Raw genomic sequence first — 17527 nt, 5'->3', positions numbered from 1 at the left:
TAGTGATCTTGTAATGATCACTCTGAAATGGAAAAATATCACACATCAGTGTTTTCATTCTGCAGCTTGAGACATACCTTTGAGAAGTCAGTTTCTGATTACATGTTTGGGCAAATGATGCCTTATCTGCATGCTTTTTCGATGTATCATCCTGATCTGGTAACTCGAATACCATAACCAGAAATCTTTGTTACTTGTACAGGGTTTTATGTCAGCATAGTCCAAAACATATTCTTCAAACTATCAGCCCCATGAAGTCTGCTTGAGAAGCTGGAGATGTTCTGTCTCTGTTAGAGGAATCACACAGATTTTATGTAATAACAAGAATCCCCAACTAAGGTAATCTCAGACTCCTGGATATTACATATTTCTGTTTCCTAAAAATAAAACCCACTAAGTACATGAACTGGTACTGTAAACACAAGAGCAAATAAAAGGGCTCCACTGTTGCTGGACTCCTCCTCCCACTTGATTCCAGCAGGAAGCAAAAGTACGTATTCAGGATTAAGTTACAGTAAAGAATTGTTGACCCTGGTGTAACTGAGAGCATAGATAAAGTCAAGTCAATGGGGTTTGCTTCAGCTTGCGACATTTCAAATGGAGCCTCCACATTTGTTTGGATCATAATGAAAGCATTCAGAAAACAGTTGTTAAAAACCAAAATGCAGAGTGTATACAAGCTTCTCCAGAAGTATTTTTTATTGAAATGGTCAGAGTTGAGTTATCATTATTTGCTTCTCATTTGGGCTGCATTCTGAATGTTGTATGTAACAAACTTAGACCACTTAATGCCAAGTGCTTTACGCATTTCTCTGATTGAAATTTTACGAAAAAAAGAATCAAATTACATAAGCGATGCCAATACAGAAAACAGCCTCTCAGAGAGCCTGGGTAAAACCCACGCACCCCTGCAGTAACTAGTGAAATTCCCATTGACCTCACTGGAGACAGGATTCTAATCTACAGGTCTTTGCTGTATATGAGTAACAAAAAATTATCTTGTTACTTATGTATCATGTTATTTAAGAAACTTAGATCTTAATGAAGTCCACGCTATCATTTATCATTGCCCTTACTAGATAAAATAAAGTGCTACTTCAGAGTGCAATAATGTCCAGTTTTGAGTATGCATGTAACTGCTGGAATATGCAGTAGATGCCAGTTTAGATAAGCTTCTAGCCTGTAGATAGGGGTAGGCATTTGCTCTAATAATCTGCAGTTTTACCATGGAATTTGAGCACAGCATTGACTGTACTGAGCTCTGGGAGAAACGTGAACCATTAGCATTTAGGGCTTCTCTTAACTGTACTGTGATATGTTCAGTAATAAGTTATAGGTCATTAGGAGATGGAAGTGGCATAAAAATTAAGCAGATTTTAAACAACCTTTATGATCATTAATATAAGACCAGGCATAACCATTTACCTTTATTTAATTAGGAGACATTTTTCATCTGTGTGAAGCACAATGAAGTGGGCTGGCTCTGTCATTCTCCCTCTCACACTGTTTTTTTGCAGCAGTTTTCTGTTGCACAACTCAGGCATGCAGGGCTGCAAGGTTTGATGGTTGATTTCTCTAGCAAAAGGAAAAGATGAATTAGGGTTGCTCTAGGACAGCGCTGGTCAGGAACAAGACGAGCAGGAGTGGTTTGAGACAGGATTTGCTCTGTAGGACATTATCGTCTTGCAGCTGCAGAAATGGTAGAGTTCTCTGATTGCTGCTCATCGACATCAGTGCAAAGGTATTTTCCTAATTGGTATTTTTTGAAAGTTAATAAGATATTACCTACTTATCAGCTCATCACAGCCTGGGAACCATTTAGAGAAATGCAGATTTTCATTTACAATGAGATAGGTGACTCTAAATAAGTCAGTCTGGTGCTGCTTAAGCACCTTAAGCAACTGTAAATCAGGATGAGAGTCATACAAACTTTATTTGAGGTGTTCAGATGAAAACAGAGGTATGAAATTGATTATGATCAGACTTGACAACATAAATTCAATTGGAAACAGGCTTAACTGTTTTAAAAATAAAACTTCAGATTCCTTCCAGTAGCTCCAGTCCTTAAGCTATTCAATCTTGCAGTGCCTATCCCGTGCCTGACTTTCTGATTTGGTTCTAAGATTACTATTAATAGACCAGAAGTGGGGGGAAAAAAGACGTTAAATAAAGAAGTGAAAATACCTCATTCTGCAAGCCCCCGTGTTTGTTTATTTGTTTTCTTTATTTTGGAGAAGCATCTTCAGAAGTTGAGTTTTCTGGTGGGGATGAATCTTTCCCTTTGGTGACTCTGGACCATCCATCCCTTGCCGCCTCCCCCCAGTCCCGGCTGGGGTTGCTAAGCGACATGTTCTTCTCTTCTGTACTTTAGCAGAGAGGAACAGATCAAAGACACCCACAGTCCTGAATTATTTTATAAATTAATTTAAAGAGACACTCTCCCGCGCTGTATTATGTAGGGGGAAATCAAAAGTTGCTCTATATACTAAGAGTACCTGGAGGATTAAACTGACGTCTTCTGGAAAATAAGAATGTTCTCATTACTGAGAATTATGCAATATTTACCTTTTTTTTCTTTCTTTCTTTTTCAGAACTAGACTATGAATTCATGCTAAGTAATGTTTCTAGTTTTATGGCAGTCAAGACATTGAACGCGGGCCAGGCTGCATGTTTGTACGACTTTCAGCAGTAAGGTTTTCTGTCCGCCAGTGAGGAGATTGCTGGTTTTTAACTCTTTTCATCTCTTGCAAAAGAAACAGTCGCATTATTCAAAAACTTATAATTCTCTAAACTTTCAATGCTTTCTTGACTTATACTGAAGGCAAGAAAGTCACAGGGTAAATTTCAAGTGGTATCTTAAAAGAACAAATGAAGGTAAGAAAGTAATCTGTGTAAATCAGGCAAAAAACCCTAAGGCACAAGGATCCTTGGTCCTTTCTGAAATGAATGAAAATCAAATGAAGGATCTTTAATAACAAAACCTGGGAATACATGAGTTTAAATGTTACCTCTCAAAGACAGCACGTAGCTGGCCTCAGCTCAGGTCTGCTAATCTGTGCACACTGGGAGATCAGTCGGAGCACACTGGCAATTCAGGAGAGCGTTTGCTGAAAGAGGAAAAGGAGAACTTAATTGCCCTCGGAACTACTCAGTTTCAAACACTATCAACATCGTAAAAGGAAAACACCCACCATTTAGTGACAAAGTGCAAGAATTTTTCAAGCCTTCCATTCCCCAAGACCTCACTGGTGTCCAGCCTGAAGGAAGAGAAGAGGTACCAAATAACATGCTTAGAGCGGTGCCCAAGCAAGTGAGACCCAGCCTTTATGTGGACAGCAGAAGTCCCAGGGCAAACAGCTGCAAAAAAACCACCTTGACAGCTGCACACAGAATCCTTCCCATATGCAAACCCCATTTTGTCCCAGCTGCCTCATCTGCACAACCAAATGTCTCCTCTAATGCAGTTTTGGGGCCTTGCTCACACAAACAGGTGCTCACGCACCCATGGGCGCAGGATCACTGTCTTCGGGTGTAAAGCCTGCTCAGGCGCAGCGCAGAGCTCCCTCCTTGCTCCCATCCTGTGCCTGCAATCCCACATAGACTTGAGGGGAGATTAGTGAAACCTAATGCGCTCTGGGGCTGTAATGGGATTAATCTCACATAAATCTTCACCAAAAAAAAATCAGTGTTAGCATTTATTTACATTCATTTTACTTTCAATGAGAAACCAAACCTCCTTTCTCCTGCACCAGTAAAAGTCTTGTCAGAATTCTAACTGCTTAGCTTTGGCACTTAAAATCCACTAAACTGCAGTTAACAGCTGTGGCTGCCCCATCCCTGGCAGTGTTCAAGGCCAGGTTGGATGGGGCTTGGAGCAACCTGCTCTACTGGAAGGTGTTCCTGCCCATGGCAGGGGGTTGGAACTGGATGAGCTTTGAGGTCCTTTCCAAAACAAACCATTCCATGATTCTGTAAAATGTGTGCTTTATTCTCACTGATAGAGCGTTTTATGTACAAATACCTTGACCGTTGCTGTGTTGTCAGTGATTAGCAGATTCAGTGTGTTTTGGCTGAATTTCTGAAGGGGAAAACTGTGATTTGCACTCTAAATATTTTTTCTGGAGAATGGATTCCTCAACAGACTATGGGCATCTTGTACAAAATACAAGTAAACATTCGGAAAGGAATTTAATGCTTCTGGCAGGTATCAAATCACCAGCCATGGAAACCAAAACCCCTGAGACTGCACTACTGCTCCTCTAAAATATTAACTAAACATTTTAGTTAATATTTATTACAGTATATTATTAGTATTGGTAGAATTTTGGTTAATGAATGTAAGTTATTTTGAATTGCTGCTCCTCTTATTTCTGGAATGCTGCAAAAACATCTTCTGCAGCTGGATCACAGGTACGAGCAGTCAGGGCAGAGGTTTGGGCCTATGAACAAGGGATGATACTTGTGGTAAGTGGGAGGCCACTGAAAGTCATAGAGAACATTAATAATGCCACTTCATAGAATCATAGAACCATGGAATGGTTTAGGTTGAAGGGACCTTACAGCTCATCCAGTTCCAACCCCCTGCCACGGGCAGGGACACCTTCTACTAGAGCAGCTTGCTCCAAGCCCCTGTGTCCAACCTGGCCTTGAACACTGCCAGGGATGGGGCAGCCACAGCTTCTCTGGGCACCTTGTGCCAGCGCCTCAGCACCCTCACAGGGAAGAGCTTCTGCCTAAAATCCAATCTCCCCTTCCGGCAGGTTAAAGCCATTCCCCATTGTCGTATCACTCATGAGGAATCCATCTCCAGCATCTCATGTTTCTACAGTGCTTTGCCTGCTTAAAGCACCACAATGTACCAGTAATTAGTGATCTGGATGTTTCTGAAATGATCAGCATTGTCAGTTAAATTGTCATTAAAATACAATTAACAGCCCTTTGAACCAAGTGCTGTAGTTCATAACAGCCTAATTGGTGGCTCATGGGCCACATCTGGACAACAGGAGGATTGTGTCTGCTTTTCCTCCTCTCTAACTGCACCAGCTCAAGGAGCACCTCGTCCCAGGAGTGCAGCTGTGCCCACAAGGACAGACACGCAGAGCCATTCTGTGACTGGAAACGCACAAAGTGTCCCTTGTGTCCAGCCCACTGTGCTAAAAGCCTGGATTTTGTAAGCTCACTTCATCCTGCGTGCAGACTGGGGCAGGCACAGCCCCACAACTTCATAATTTGCAATTCAAATCAATTTTTCTTTTTTTTTTTTTTTTACTTGACTTTCAGAGTACAGCTTTGTGCAGCAAGAGCTTAGTCATGAAATAAGGGCACCCCATGGTAAGACAAGTTAACTGGGCTGTCTACAGCTATGGGTGATGCGCTGGTAGACCATGCTGGTGTATGTTTCGGTAAGAGAAAGAATGTAGTTACTGCAGCATACTGAAAGTGAAGGTATGGCTTGGATGGTGTTCCTAAACCTGGCCTCTATATCCCCCATTTAGGTAGCTAAATCTGTCACTTATGTGCTTTAGATACTTGTTTTATTTATTTTTTATTTATATATTTTTGATACTTTAATTGCATAAATGCCAAAAAAAGTGACATGTTTATAAGGTGGTAGAAAGATAAATAGCTGCTCCTCTGAAATGGTCACAGTATAGATTTTTACCTCCTGTGTGTTCTTTGAATGATAGCACTTACAAATGCATTGTATCTGGTGTTGTGTCTAGTTGTAGTAATGTATTAGCATCTGCCTGTAACACAACTGATGCTCCTGAAAAAAGCACTGTAGAATATACTTTAAATACTGCCTTTTTGCATGTCTTACACAACTCTTCATTAATACCCAGGGAACAGCATGACACTGTTCCAGGTTTTTGATGAACCAGTCCTACTGCTCTCCACCAGCTCCTCTTGCCTGCTTCCTAATGCCTTTCTTATTTATGTTTTTACTTTTGCAAACTCCAAATTAGAACTGAAAATGTTCATGCTTTTGTTTCTTAAATATAATGAAGGGTAGCGAATGGACCTGATGTAATCTGCATACTGTGTGCCCCAGCTAAGTATCCACTGCTCTGAAAGCGCTGCTTGTTCTCTGAAAGGAGGAATTCTTCCAGCCAGCGGCACTTGCCCCCTCCTCTGTGTGGCTGCTTTTCCCATACACTCCCAGGACTCACTGTCAGTCATTTTTTACCCTAAAAGTTTGCTGGAGCAACATCCCCATTTACCCCATGTCTGTACAGTGCCGAGCTCCAAATGGGTTGGCTTTAAGGTCCCTTCCAACCCAAACCATTCTGTGGTTTGGTTGGAATTTTATGATTCTATAAGATGCGTATATAAGAAGGAAGCTCTTCCCTGTGAGGGTGCTGAGGCACTGGCACAGGGTGCCCAGAGAAGCTGTGGCTGCCCCATCCCTGGCAGTGCTCAAGGCCAGGCTGGACGAGGCTTGGAGCAAGCTGCTCTAGTGGAAGGTGTCCCTGCCTGTGGCAGGGGGTTGGAACTGGATGAGCTTCAAGGTCCCTTCAGCCCAAACCAGCCTGTGATTCTATGTCCCATCTACAAAAGATTTTGGTGTTGGCCTGGCATGTTTTGCTAGTATTTGTATGGCCTAAAGAAATTATTTGGAAAGCAGCAGATGCCTTTGGGAAATACCGAAAGAGGAATAAAATAGACTGAAAGAGAATATTAACTGGCCAACTGGCCCAACAAAAGAGAAAAAAATGCAACTCTAAAGTGATTGCCAACAAGCAGGCCTGTAATGCCTGCTCAGGAAGAACACATAGTTCCTTGTATGCTTTCATTCTGCAGTCCCCATTCACACAAAGTGGTCATGCAAAGAACATAAATTGCTGCCCATTCAAATATAATACAGTTCCCAAATCTGCTTTTTTCAAACACACAAAATACGCTGTCTCAGGAGGAACAAGAGACCAAGTACTAGAAAATGGGATGTGGCATTTGTCATAGCCGCAACTTTAAGAAGAGGTGCTCCAGGGGAGACATTTGCTAGTAAGTAAATGTTAATGATGGTAAACTAATAGTCTAGTGGATAACGGACAACCCACCAAAACACAGGCCAACAACTTTAACAGGAGAAAGTACTACAAGTCTCTCACAGCAAAATTAAGATGCCAAGTGAAATTCCCAAGTAATATAAAGACACTGGAAAGAGTCTTAGTTCCACCACTGGTGTCGTTGCTGGGTTTCTGCCTCTGTATCACCTATTTGGATTAACCTCCACTTCACAGAATCATAGAATAGCTAGGGTTAGAAAGGACCTTAAGATCATCCAGTTCCAAACCCCCTGTCATGGGCAGGGATGCCTCACCCTAGATAATACCTCACCAAAGACTGTCCAACCTGGCCTTGAACACTGCTAGAGATGGAGCACTTACCACTTCTTTGGGCAGCCTGCGTCAGGGCCTCACCACCCTCGCAGTAAAGACAAGAAATAGTTAGAGACCGCATACAGAAAACAGTTCTGAATATGCAAGAATTCAGGTGGATTTAGAAATTCTGGGAAAGACTGACAGGTCTCAAAAGACTTATTTGAGGGCCTGAAATGTGAGAAAATCTCTGAAGAATTGATCAAGAATCAGTAGCAGTTTATCTTGATATTAAACACGGATGCATGAAATAAAGCAGCTTACCACAAAATGGCTTTTGACTAAGAGTGAAAAATGTAATGAGGAAGAGCATGCTTTGGGTAATTCTACATTCTGTTGAGGAAAATAAAAAAGCAAATGCCAGTAGGAGGGAGAAAAAAAAAACAACTTCTGTAGAGTCAACACTGGGCACGTATTTGCATCAGGCAAGTGCAAGGAGAACAGACTTCCTGAGTGCCAGAACAGCAGCCAGCAGCCCTGTCTTAGATAGACAAAGAAGAAGTGGGATTTACTCTCAACTCTCACAAAATGTTAAAGGTCCATTAGGCCAGCTGGTAAAGGAGAACGAAAAGACAAAAAAATCAGTGGACTGCAGTTTCAAGGGACTCCAGTGGACACTGGCACAGGGTGCCCAGAGAAGCTGTGGCTGTCCCATCCCTGGCAGTGTTCAAGGCCAGGTTGGACACAGGGGCTTGGAGCATCCTGCTCTAGTGGAAGGTGTCCCTGCCTGTGGCAGGGGGTTGGAATTGGATGAGCTTTAAGGTTCCTTCCAAGCCAATTCAGTCTGTGATTCTGTCATTCTTGTACATCTCCTACTGTCTTCACCGTCTTCAGATTCAAACCAGTGGCTTAAGCTAAAAGAAACAAAGAGCTTGAGAAAGGCACAAATTCTACATGGCCAATGCAAGAACAGCACTAAACAGCAGATTAAGATTCCTCAAGGCAATCCATCACCAAAGTTCACAGTGGCCAGTGGGAAAGTGCAGAATATTTTCCGCCGCAGCACCAGCCTCCTGCAGAATGTCCATGCTGTAGCAGAGTGGATATACACAGAGTCAACAGAAAAGGCTTAATACCAGCAAAAAAATGCAAGTCATATTCACCAGGTATTGCTGCAACTATTTCTTACAATTTGAGTCATGGTGGAAGTTGAATTTTCAAGTAAGTTGAAATGTTAGCGTGGGGGAATGTTTGATGGGTGAGAACAGAGCAGCTGAAAGTAAAAATTTCAGCAAAGTCTTCTTTGCAGAGAGAATGCTTTATAAAAGAAACAGTGAAAATCTGTATTACCCAGTTTTTGTTGGAGGAATAATATAAAAAAAAATGAACTGCTAGCAATAAACCTAAGCTGAGCAGTCACCTATGGATTTCTGCAACCTTATGTCTTGCAGAAACCTGGAAATAAAAGAAGTTCCAGAAACAGAGTGAAACTACTTGAAGAGCCGCTGCGGATGGAGACTGATAAGCATTTACATGACTCAGGTGTCTCCCAAAGGCACATCTTAAAAACCTAAACGTAGACAAGTCCACGGGACCTGACGACATCCATCCACAGGTCCTGAAGGAGCTGGCAGATGAAGCTGCTAAGCCATTGTCCATCATATCTGAAAAATCATGGAAGTCAGGTGAAGTTCCCAACGACTGGAAGAAGGGAAACATAACCCCCATTTTCAAGAAGGGCAAAATGGATGACCCGGAATTACAGACCAGTCAGCCTCACCTCTGTGCCTGGCAAAATCTTGGAGCAGATTCTCCTGGAAGGCATGCTAAGGCACATGAAAAACAACAAGGTGCTTGGTGACAGCCAGCATGGCTTCACTAAGGGGAAATCCTGCCTGACCAATTTGGTGGCCTTCTATGATGGGGCTATGAAACTGATGGACAGGGGCAGAGCAGTTGACGTCATCTATCTGGACTTGTGCAAAGTGGTCGACACTGTCCCACACGACATCCTTGTCTCTAAATTGGAGAGACATCAATTTGATGGGTGGACCACTTGGTGGATAAAGAACTGGCTGGATGGCTGCACGCAAAGAGTTGTGGTCAATGGCTCGATGACCGACTGGAGACCGGTAACAAGTGGTGTCCCTCAGGGATCGGTGTTGGGACCGGTCTTGTTCAACATCTTTGTCGGTGACATGGACAGTGGGATTGAGTGCGCCCTCAGCAAGTTTGCCAATGACACCAAGTTGTGTGGTTCGGTTGATACGCCAGAGGGAAGGGATGCCATCCAGAGGGACCTCGACACGCTTGTGAGGTGGGCTGATGCCAACCTTATGAAGTTTAACCATGCCAAGTGCAAGGTCCTACACCTGGGTTGGAGCAATCCCAGGCACAGCTACAGGTTGGGCAGAGAAGAGATTCAGAGCAGCCCTGCAGAGAAGGACGTGGGGGTGTTGGTTGATGGGAAAATGAACATGAGCTGGCAGTGAGCACTCACAGCCCAGAAAGCCAACCGTATCCTGGGCTGCATCAAGAGCAGCGTGACCAGCAGGTTGAAGGAGGTGATCCTGCCCCTCTACTCTGCTCTCGTGAGACCTCACTTGCAGTATTGTGTGCAGTTCTGGTGTCCTCAACATAAAAAGGACATGGAACTGTTGGAACAAGTCCAGAGGAGGCCATGAGGATGATCAGGGGCTGGAGCACCTCCCGTGTGAAGATAGGCTGAGAAAGTTGGTGCTGTTCAGCCTGGAGAAGAGAAGGCTGCGTGGAGACCTCATAGCAGCCTTCCAGTATCTGAAGGGGGCCTACAGGGATGCTGGGGAGGGACTCTTCATCAGGGACTGTAGTGACAGGACAAAGGGTATTGGGTTCAAACTTAAACAGGGGAAGTTTAGATTGGATAGAAAGAAGAAATTCTTTACTGTGAGGGTGGTGAGGCACTGGAATGGGTTGCCCAGGGAGGTTGTGAATGCTCCATCCTTGGCAGTGTTCAAGGCCAGGTTGGATGAAGCCTTCGGTGACATGGTTTATAGTGAGGTGTCCCTGCCCATGGCAGGGGGGTTCGAACTAGATGATCTCAAGGTCCTTTCCAACCCTAACTATTCTAGGATTCTATGATTTTATTGTCCTAAAAGGAAAATGTTATGCCATAGGTATCACAGATATTTGAAAAAAGTTATTGTATGCTAAAGCAAGATGGTGGTTGTAGGTATTTTGGAAAGCTGAGAGGTACCTGAACATGGAAATTCTTTAGTTGTATAAATTTTGGGTGATTTATATAGTTTAACTGCACCAACCAAACGTACAAGAGAGGGGGATGTCTCACCTGGTAGTAAGTGCTATGATACAAAATCAGAGCAAGACTACAACAAGTGACAGATTTTGTCCTCACAATTTTTTTTACACTTCAGTAAGTTTTTTTCTATTTCTTCTATTTTGGTAACTATTTTAGACTGAGTGGCAGGCATGCTGACAGCTGTGAACTAACAAATGCAAGGAAAATCACTTTTGATAACATACATCTTGAGGATGAAGGTAAGTCAACCTGCAGAAGTGTCCCAGTATAATTTTCTGGTTTTATATAAATCACATGAAGATTCTGCAAGCTTCTGTAAGCAAAATGTTTAATAAGTAGGTATGCAAGCGATACAGCCTGAGAGAACCAAAGGTCTGTTTTATTGCTGCGTGCTATTTACCCCCACTAGAGTCAAATGTTCTAGATGACAGGGAAGGGAAATAATAGCTAACAGCAGAATTATGTTGTAACAGCAGAATCAGGGATGTTTATTTGCAAATGTTCGTATTTAAATGTAATACTGAAATAATATAAGACTTATTTCACTTTGAGCACTGAAATAACAATGCAGAAAAGTACCTTGCCCACAGGACCATCCCATGGCCATCTACAGACCTGATGGTGAAAAGGAGGACTGGGAGTTTTGCTCCTACAGCAGCAAGAACTGGGAAGTTTTGGGACAGTATCTCCACAGTGAGACACACCAGAGTGAGAAAGGAAGAGAAATATGAAGGGAAATCATGTAAGACAGATGTTTTCCATGGTTAATATATGTATCTATTCCCAGGCAAATGCACCTATCAAGGTTACCATGGCTAACCCATTCCACAGCTTATATCCATATTCATCTCACAGTGGACCAAGTTTTGTTAATAGAGGAATTGAGACTAAAATGATAACATTCATCTCCACATTCTTGCCCTGACATGGTTATTCATTACAAGTTCTTCCTAATGACTGTTCAGTTCCTTCCTTCTAGGGAGCCACTCCTAATTCTCTTCTATTCAAGTTGGATAATGACTCACTGACTTTAGTATTAATCCTTATTAACCCTTCCCATGCACAATCAACATCTGCTAACAGTGCAACGTGCCGTCTCACTGCTGAGACAGCAAAGTCCTCACTGCCTTTTCCTCCACTGCACCATTTTCTTACAGGCAGAAAACCTAAAGATTCCTGTAGGTTTCCTGCAACTGGCAGATGAAAAAATACCTTGTCTTCATACCTGTGGTGAAAGGCTCTTTAAGTCTTAGTCTACCTCTTTCCCAGTTTAATTTTGTTTTCCATAAATTACACTTCTTTTCCATCGCTTTCTTGTCTGGGCAAAGTTTTAGTTGCATCAAGACAGCTATGTGTATCAAGCAACTTCCTGAAGCCCCTTGTTTCCCTGTCTGTTTAACTCTCTCCTGTCAGGGAGGAGAGGAAGGGTCGTCCTGTTTGTGGATGGGCACATGAGCCTGGCAGCTTTCAGTTCTACTGTGTCTGCCCAACACCATGGGAAGTGTTAGGCTGCTAAGAGCCAGTCTTCTGGTGGCAGATGCTTTTGTCTTTCCTTCTTAACAACAAACCAAACCCAGCAAAACAAGTAAACTTAGGAGATATTTTATATCTGATAAGCCATTGCTAAGGCAACTGAACCTAAATATCCTGTGAGACAATTAATGATTCAAGTATTGAATTCTCCTTCAATCAGCTATTTCTCGATTCTTAAGACTAATTAGAATGGCCTGTCTGGTTTCTGATCAAACCTTGTACTGTTTGGTGGAGCGCTGAACACATGTAGGCATGTCTGACCACCTGCACTTCATGTACGCTGGCACTTGTTCTTTTGACTGAATCTTGGCATGTTTTGGTATCTTTGGAATTCGGAAGTTCTTTCTCCTTGATCCTCTCTCCTTCTAATAGCACCACTGGTCTGCTACCATGTTTTGTGTGTCTCAAAGTGTTCTACAGCATTTTATTATTTTGATGTTATCATAATGTGCCTACTCTTAAAGGAAATATAAGGAAGTCCAAGGGAAAAATAGTTTGGAAAGAGATCAGGCTTACTTTGGAAACCACTCTCAGATCATGACAAAAATAGATTTCTAGAAGAAATGTGTATTTCTCATTGACTATTACCATAGCTTTTACAGTAGTCTTTATTTTACCATCCTTCTGCTGTACCAGACGGTCTTGGATACAAACATCCAGGGAGTGGCCTGGCACTAGCGCTGCACTGCCTCTGAGGGAACCAGCCCACTCCCTGAGAAACTGCTATTCCCCAGTGGGAATACTGTAGGTGCCAATCCTGCCTGCCTGTAATCTCATAAATATTACATTCCCCCCCCCAGTCAATACAATATTAATGTGAATATACAGTATGTGCAGGTTGACATTTTCTTGGTATCTGCAAGGCACAGAACAACTAAGTTGCTGTGTTACTATTCTAAGGCAAAAGGCCATCAAAATCCCAGACTGGTCTGTGTTGGAAGGGACCTTTAAGCTCATCCAGTTCCAACCCCTGCCATGGGCAGGGACACCTTCCACTAGAGCAGCTTGCTCCAAGCCCCTGTGTCCAACCTGGCCTTGAACACTGCCAGGGATGGGGCAGCCACAGCTTCTCTGGGCACCCTGTGCCAGCGCCTCAGCACCCTCACAGGGAAGAGCTTCTGCCTAAGAGCTCATCTCAGTCTCCCCTCTGGCAGGTTAAAGCCATTCCCCTTGTCCTGTCCCTACAGGCCCTTGTCCAAAGCCCCTCTCCAGGTTTCCTGTCGCCCCTTTAGACAGTGGAGCTGCTCTAAGGTCTCCCCTTAAGGAGCCTTCTCTTCTCCCGGCTGAACCGGCCCATCTGGAAGTTTTACCGGCAGCTCTAAATACACAGTTGCGGGCGAGGCGAGAAGAGCCTGTAATTATTATTTGTAAGTAACGGCCAAGCTGCCGTTCTCTCAGAGGAGAAGGCGCTGGGGCCCAGCAGAACGCTCAGGCAGCCCGAGGCCGGAGGGCCGGGAACTCTGCAGCACCCCGCGTCCGGGCCCAACCGAGCTGTAAACGGCAGCGCGGCAACTGCTCGCCGTGGTCCAGGCTCGACCGAAAACCCCAGCCCGCGAGCAATGGGGGCCGGCCCGCCATGGCGGCGGTCACTCTGCCCCAGCCCGGGCCCTAGCAGCAGCAGAGCCGAGGGGGACGCCGCTGGCCCAAGAACTCGTGCCGCGGCCCGGCCCGTTGGCCCCCGGAAGCAGGGCCAGGACGGCGCACGGCGAGGCTCCAGGAGGCCCACCTCTCCGAGCCTGTCCCGAGCAGGCTCCCGCCTCCCCCCGTGCCCCCTCCCCTTTCCCGCCACCCGCTTCCGCCCGCGCTCCCGCGCATGCCCGGGTTATGCAACGGCCGCGACCGGCCGGCAACGCGGGCCGCGCCACAGCCGCAGGGCAGGGCAGTGGGGGGCCGCGAGGGCGGCGGGCCCCGGGACGCCGGCGGGGCGGCGCTGGGGGCGCGCTCCCGCCACCCTCCCGCCCTCCGCCGGCGGCCGCGCGCGCGCCCCGCGCCATCTGTGAGTGGCAGCGGCGGCCGCCGCCAAGTCCCGCCCGTTCCGCTCTCCCTGCCGCAGGCGGCGGCGGCGGCGGGTTGGCTTCCTGCGCGCGGTGCCGCTCCCCCTCCCCCCGGCAGTCGGAGCCGCAGCGGCAGCAGCCCGGATCCCCGAGCCATGGCTCTGTGAGAGCAGCACATGGCGGCCGCGGCAGCCATGAGCCCCCCACTAATCCATACAACTCCCCCCTGAACAGCCACCGACGGCAGCCAGCGCTCCCACCCGGCTCCACCGCTCCCACCGCCCACCCGCAACTACAGCCGCCACCGCGCCGCCCGGCCCGAGCCCAGAACCCGCCGCCGCTGCTGCTGCCGCCGCCGGGCCCCCGCTCGCCCGCCCGCCGCCGCCGCCGCCCGGTCCTCACCATGGGAGTGCAGGGTTTCCAGGACTACATCGAGAAGCACTGCCCCAGCGCCGTGGTGCCCGTCGAGCTGCAGAAGCTGGCGCGGGGCAGCCTCGTGGGTGGGGGCCGCCAGCGGCCCCCCCAGACCCCGCTGCGCCTCCTCATCGACGCCGACAACTGCCTGCACCGGCTCTACGGGGGCTTCTACACGGACTGGGTGAGCGGCGGGCAGTGGAACCACATGCTGGGCTACCTGGCGGCCCTGGCCAAGGCCTGCTTCAACGGCAACATCGAGCTCTTCGTCTTCTTCAACGGCGCCCTGGAGAAGGCCCGGCTGCACGAGTGGGTGAAGCGCCAGGGCAACGAGCGCCAGACGGCGCAGCAGATCGTCAGCCACGTCCAGAACAAGGGCACCCCACCGCCCAAGGTCTGGTTCCTGCCGCCCGTCTGCATGGCGCACTGCATCCGCCTGGCCCTCATCCGCTTCCACATCAAGGTGAGGAGGAGAGGAGCCTTCCCTTCCTTCCCTCTCGCCCCGGTCCCCCCATCCCCCCGGGGCCACCAGCGCCCCCTCCCCTCCGCTCCCCTGCGCTAAGATGGCAGCGGGGCTGCCCGGGGCCGGCAGCGGAGGGAGGGAGCGGGGGGTGGGGGGGCGCACCCCGCCTCTCCCCTCAGCGCCTCAAAATGTCGTCGAGGCCCAAGTTTCGGCGGCTTCAATCCATGGGGAATTTCGCTATTTCAACGGCGCTGACGGTCGACCCGCGCAGGGTTCAGTCTGCTCGGGTCGACGGGGCGACCGTCAGCGCCCAGGGCTTCCCGAATTCCCTCTTTCAGTGAAGCCAGGCCCAGCAGCAGGGAGGTTTTTTTTCCTCCATGTTCTTTCGGGGCCGCCGTTCCGTTGACTCAAAATGTCCCTTCTTGCCCATGGCTCTCTCCGCCCGGCCTGGGACTTTGGTACCACTTGTACCGCACTCTCGAGAGCGTGGTGATCCAATTAATTACTAAGACGAAGCGGGGGAAAGAAATAAATAAGAATCGGTTTAGTTATTACGCGTGGAAGATCTGCAACAAGTTCCCTGCTGAGGCAAGGAAAGGTTTAAACTTGCGGCGAAGGTTCAGTCGCTCGCTCCGGAACACAGAGTTTCGTGTTTATGGAGGTTTGCTCGGCATTGCCCTAATGTATTGACAGGCTTTTGATCAACTATGGAATAATTCATTCCTTACTCCATAACGGCGAACGCTGCCCATGTGTGAGGTCGAGAGTGCGGATCTGACAGTTCTTCATTTAAAGTTCTTATTTTCGGGGGAACCTCTGCTTTCTGGGATCATAATACCTCAGGCGGGAGCTGGGGTCTGGGGTGATCTTAAACCGACACCCCGGCCACGATTTCAGAGGTTGCAGGATATTAACGTGTTGCATCTCTCTGTATAGCATTTGTGATTTACGATGGTTTCTGTTAAGCCCAGCGATTGTGCGTACTGAAACCCAAGGCGATAGAAAAACAAGCCCTGGGATGAAGCTGCAGTTTTAGAGAGTTGCTCGCTCGCTTTCCTGAGAGGGAGGGAATAGCAGCGGGACTGGAGTACGTACTCATAAGCTTTATTATCATAAATGACTTTATCTGTGTAGGAAAATACTGTGGAACCTTCAGAGCCGCAGGCTTGATTGCGAGCAGCCGCTTGACGTTATCTGGCTTTTGTACTGCACTTGTGGCAGATTGGAAACACTCTGGCCAGGTTGCAGACCTGGGGTAAGGATGGATCCCTTGGAGTTCACCCCAAAGGTGGCTTTGAGTGAAGTTTCTCCTAGTTCTGACAGCGGGGTGAGAGTTGCTGTTGTTCCCTTTTGGTGCCCTGCTTGCTTGGCCTGCCTCATCCATAGAGAACCTTCCCTTTGGTTGCCTGGTTGGGGGGCCAATGGAAGCCACCCCGAGCTGGCAGCGGGTGTCCGGCTCATTCAGCAGTGGAAGCCCCAGCCCCAGTGGCCTAATCTCGGGCATGGCTGGGGGCACTGTGCTGCGTGAAGCGCGTGTGGAACAAACTGGAAGCAGAGATGAAGCTTGTTCTTGAGCTATGCTGAGCACGATGGCTGGTACTGGGTTAATGTGAAGGGGTTATAACCAAGTGTGTTGTAGTAACTGTGTTTTTTCTGGTCAGCATAGAAGCAAAACCCAGTATGAGTTTTGGATATGAATGACGGTGGGAATTTGAGTGATAGCAGAAACACTCTCATTGGAACTTTTGTTTCGTAGCTAGGAAATACTTTTATTCTTTAGCAACAAGTTTTAGGGACCATGCAGTGAAGGTATTTACCTTGATCTGGTTGCAGGTGCTTTGTAAATCTTCCTTAATTTGCTACCGAGACTTACAGATCATTAGTAAAAGCAATGAATGGGATAAACTATAATTTTATTTTTTCCTTTAATGTGTTAAACTGAATACTTTGTTTAATGCAATAATGAAATGCATAGTTCACAACAGGAAGCTGGTTGCTTTGAGATTGGTAGGGATTTGGTACTTGGAATAGCCTCATGGCATGTTGTCTAACTGTTAGTCTTCTAAATGTATTCTGTCTCAGCCCTGGTGCCTTTCTGTTAAAGTGCTTTACATCCAGGTACAGTTGCCACATTTGACAGCGGTGTCACCTGTAGCACTTTGTTTACTTTCAAGCTTAGCTGCAGCATTAGCTCTTTTATGGTTTCTTGGTAATAGGCCTTATTCTTAATCTCTGGAAACCGTTTTAAGAGTGAGAGGTCAGGTCATACCAAGTCCTTTTTCCCTTGTTTAAGAAACATATATAGATACAACCCCACCCCCAGTTTTGATGGGGAGCATTTGAGGGGTGGATGTTTGTCTGCTTTAGGTTAGCACTGGAAGTTGGCAAGTACTCATGACCAAATACTGATGTGTGTTGAGGAGAGGTTACTGTCCCTGAGCCACCTCGTGCAGGTCTCTGCTTTGGTTGCTTGTCCTGGGGATGGGAAGGGTGTCAGCAGTTCCCA

At 46.8% G+C, this 17527-nt stretch overlaps 1 protein-coding gene and 1 long non-coding RNA gene across 2 annotated transcripts in view; one reads left to right on the top strand and one right to left on the bottom strand.

The window, feature by feature from the left end:
• Positions 1-2904: 2904 nt before the first annotated feature.
• On the bottom strand, positions 2905-14686 carry LOC308224962. Its single transcript, XR_013957637.1, has 3 exons — positions 14547-14686; positions 3192-3257; positions 2905-3107 (listed from the first exon to the last, which is right to left on the bottom strand). It is a non-coding gene; the product is annotated as an uncharacterized lncRNA (long non-coding RNA).
• The window catches only part of FAM120A (family with sequence similarity 120 member A), a 54963-nt gene continuing 51453 nt past the window's right edge, over positions 14018-17527 (top strand). The window contains exon 1 of the mRNA XM_080625360.1: positions 14018-15021. Within this exon, the coding sequence (XP_080481486.1) occupies positions 14548-15021 (474 nt within the window). The 5' untranslated portion in view covers positions 14018-14547. The remainder of the gene's footprint in view (positions 15022-17527) is intronic.

The sequence above is a fragment of the Psittacula echo genome, assembly GCF_963264785.1.
Source record: "Psittacula echo genome assembly, chromosome: 9".
NCBI lineage: Eukaryota > Metazoa > Chordata > Aves > Psittaciformes > Psittacidae > Psittacula > Psittacula echo.
Note: the sequence above shows the minus strand (reverse complement) of the source record. Positions and strands in the feature narration are given on the sequence as shown.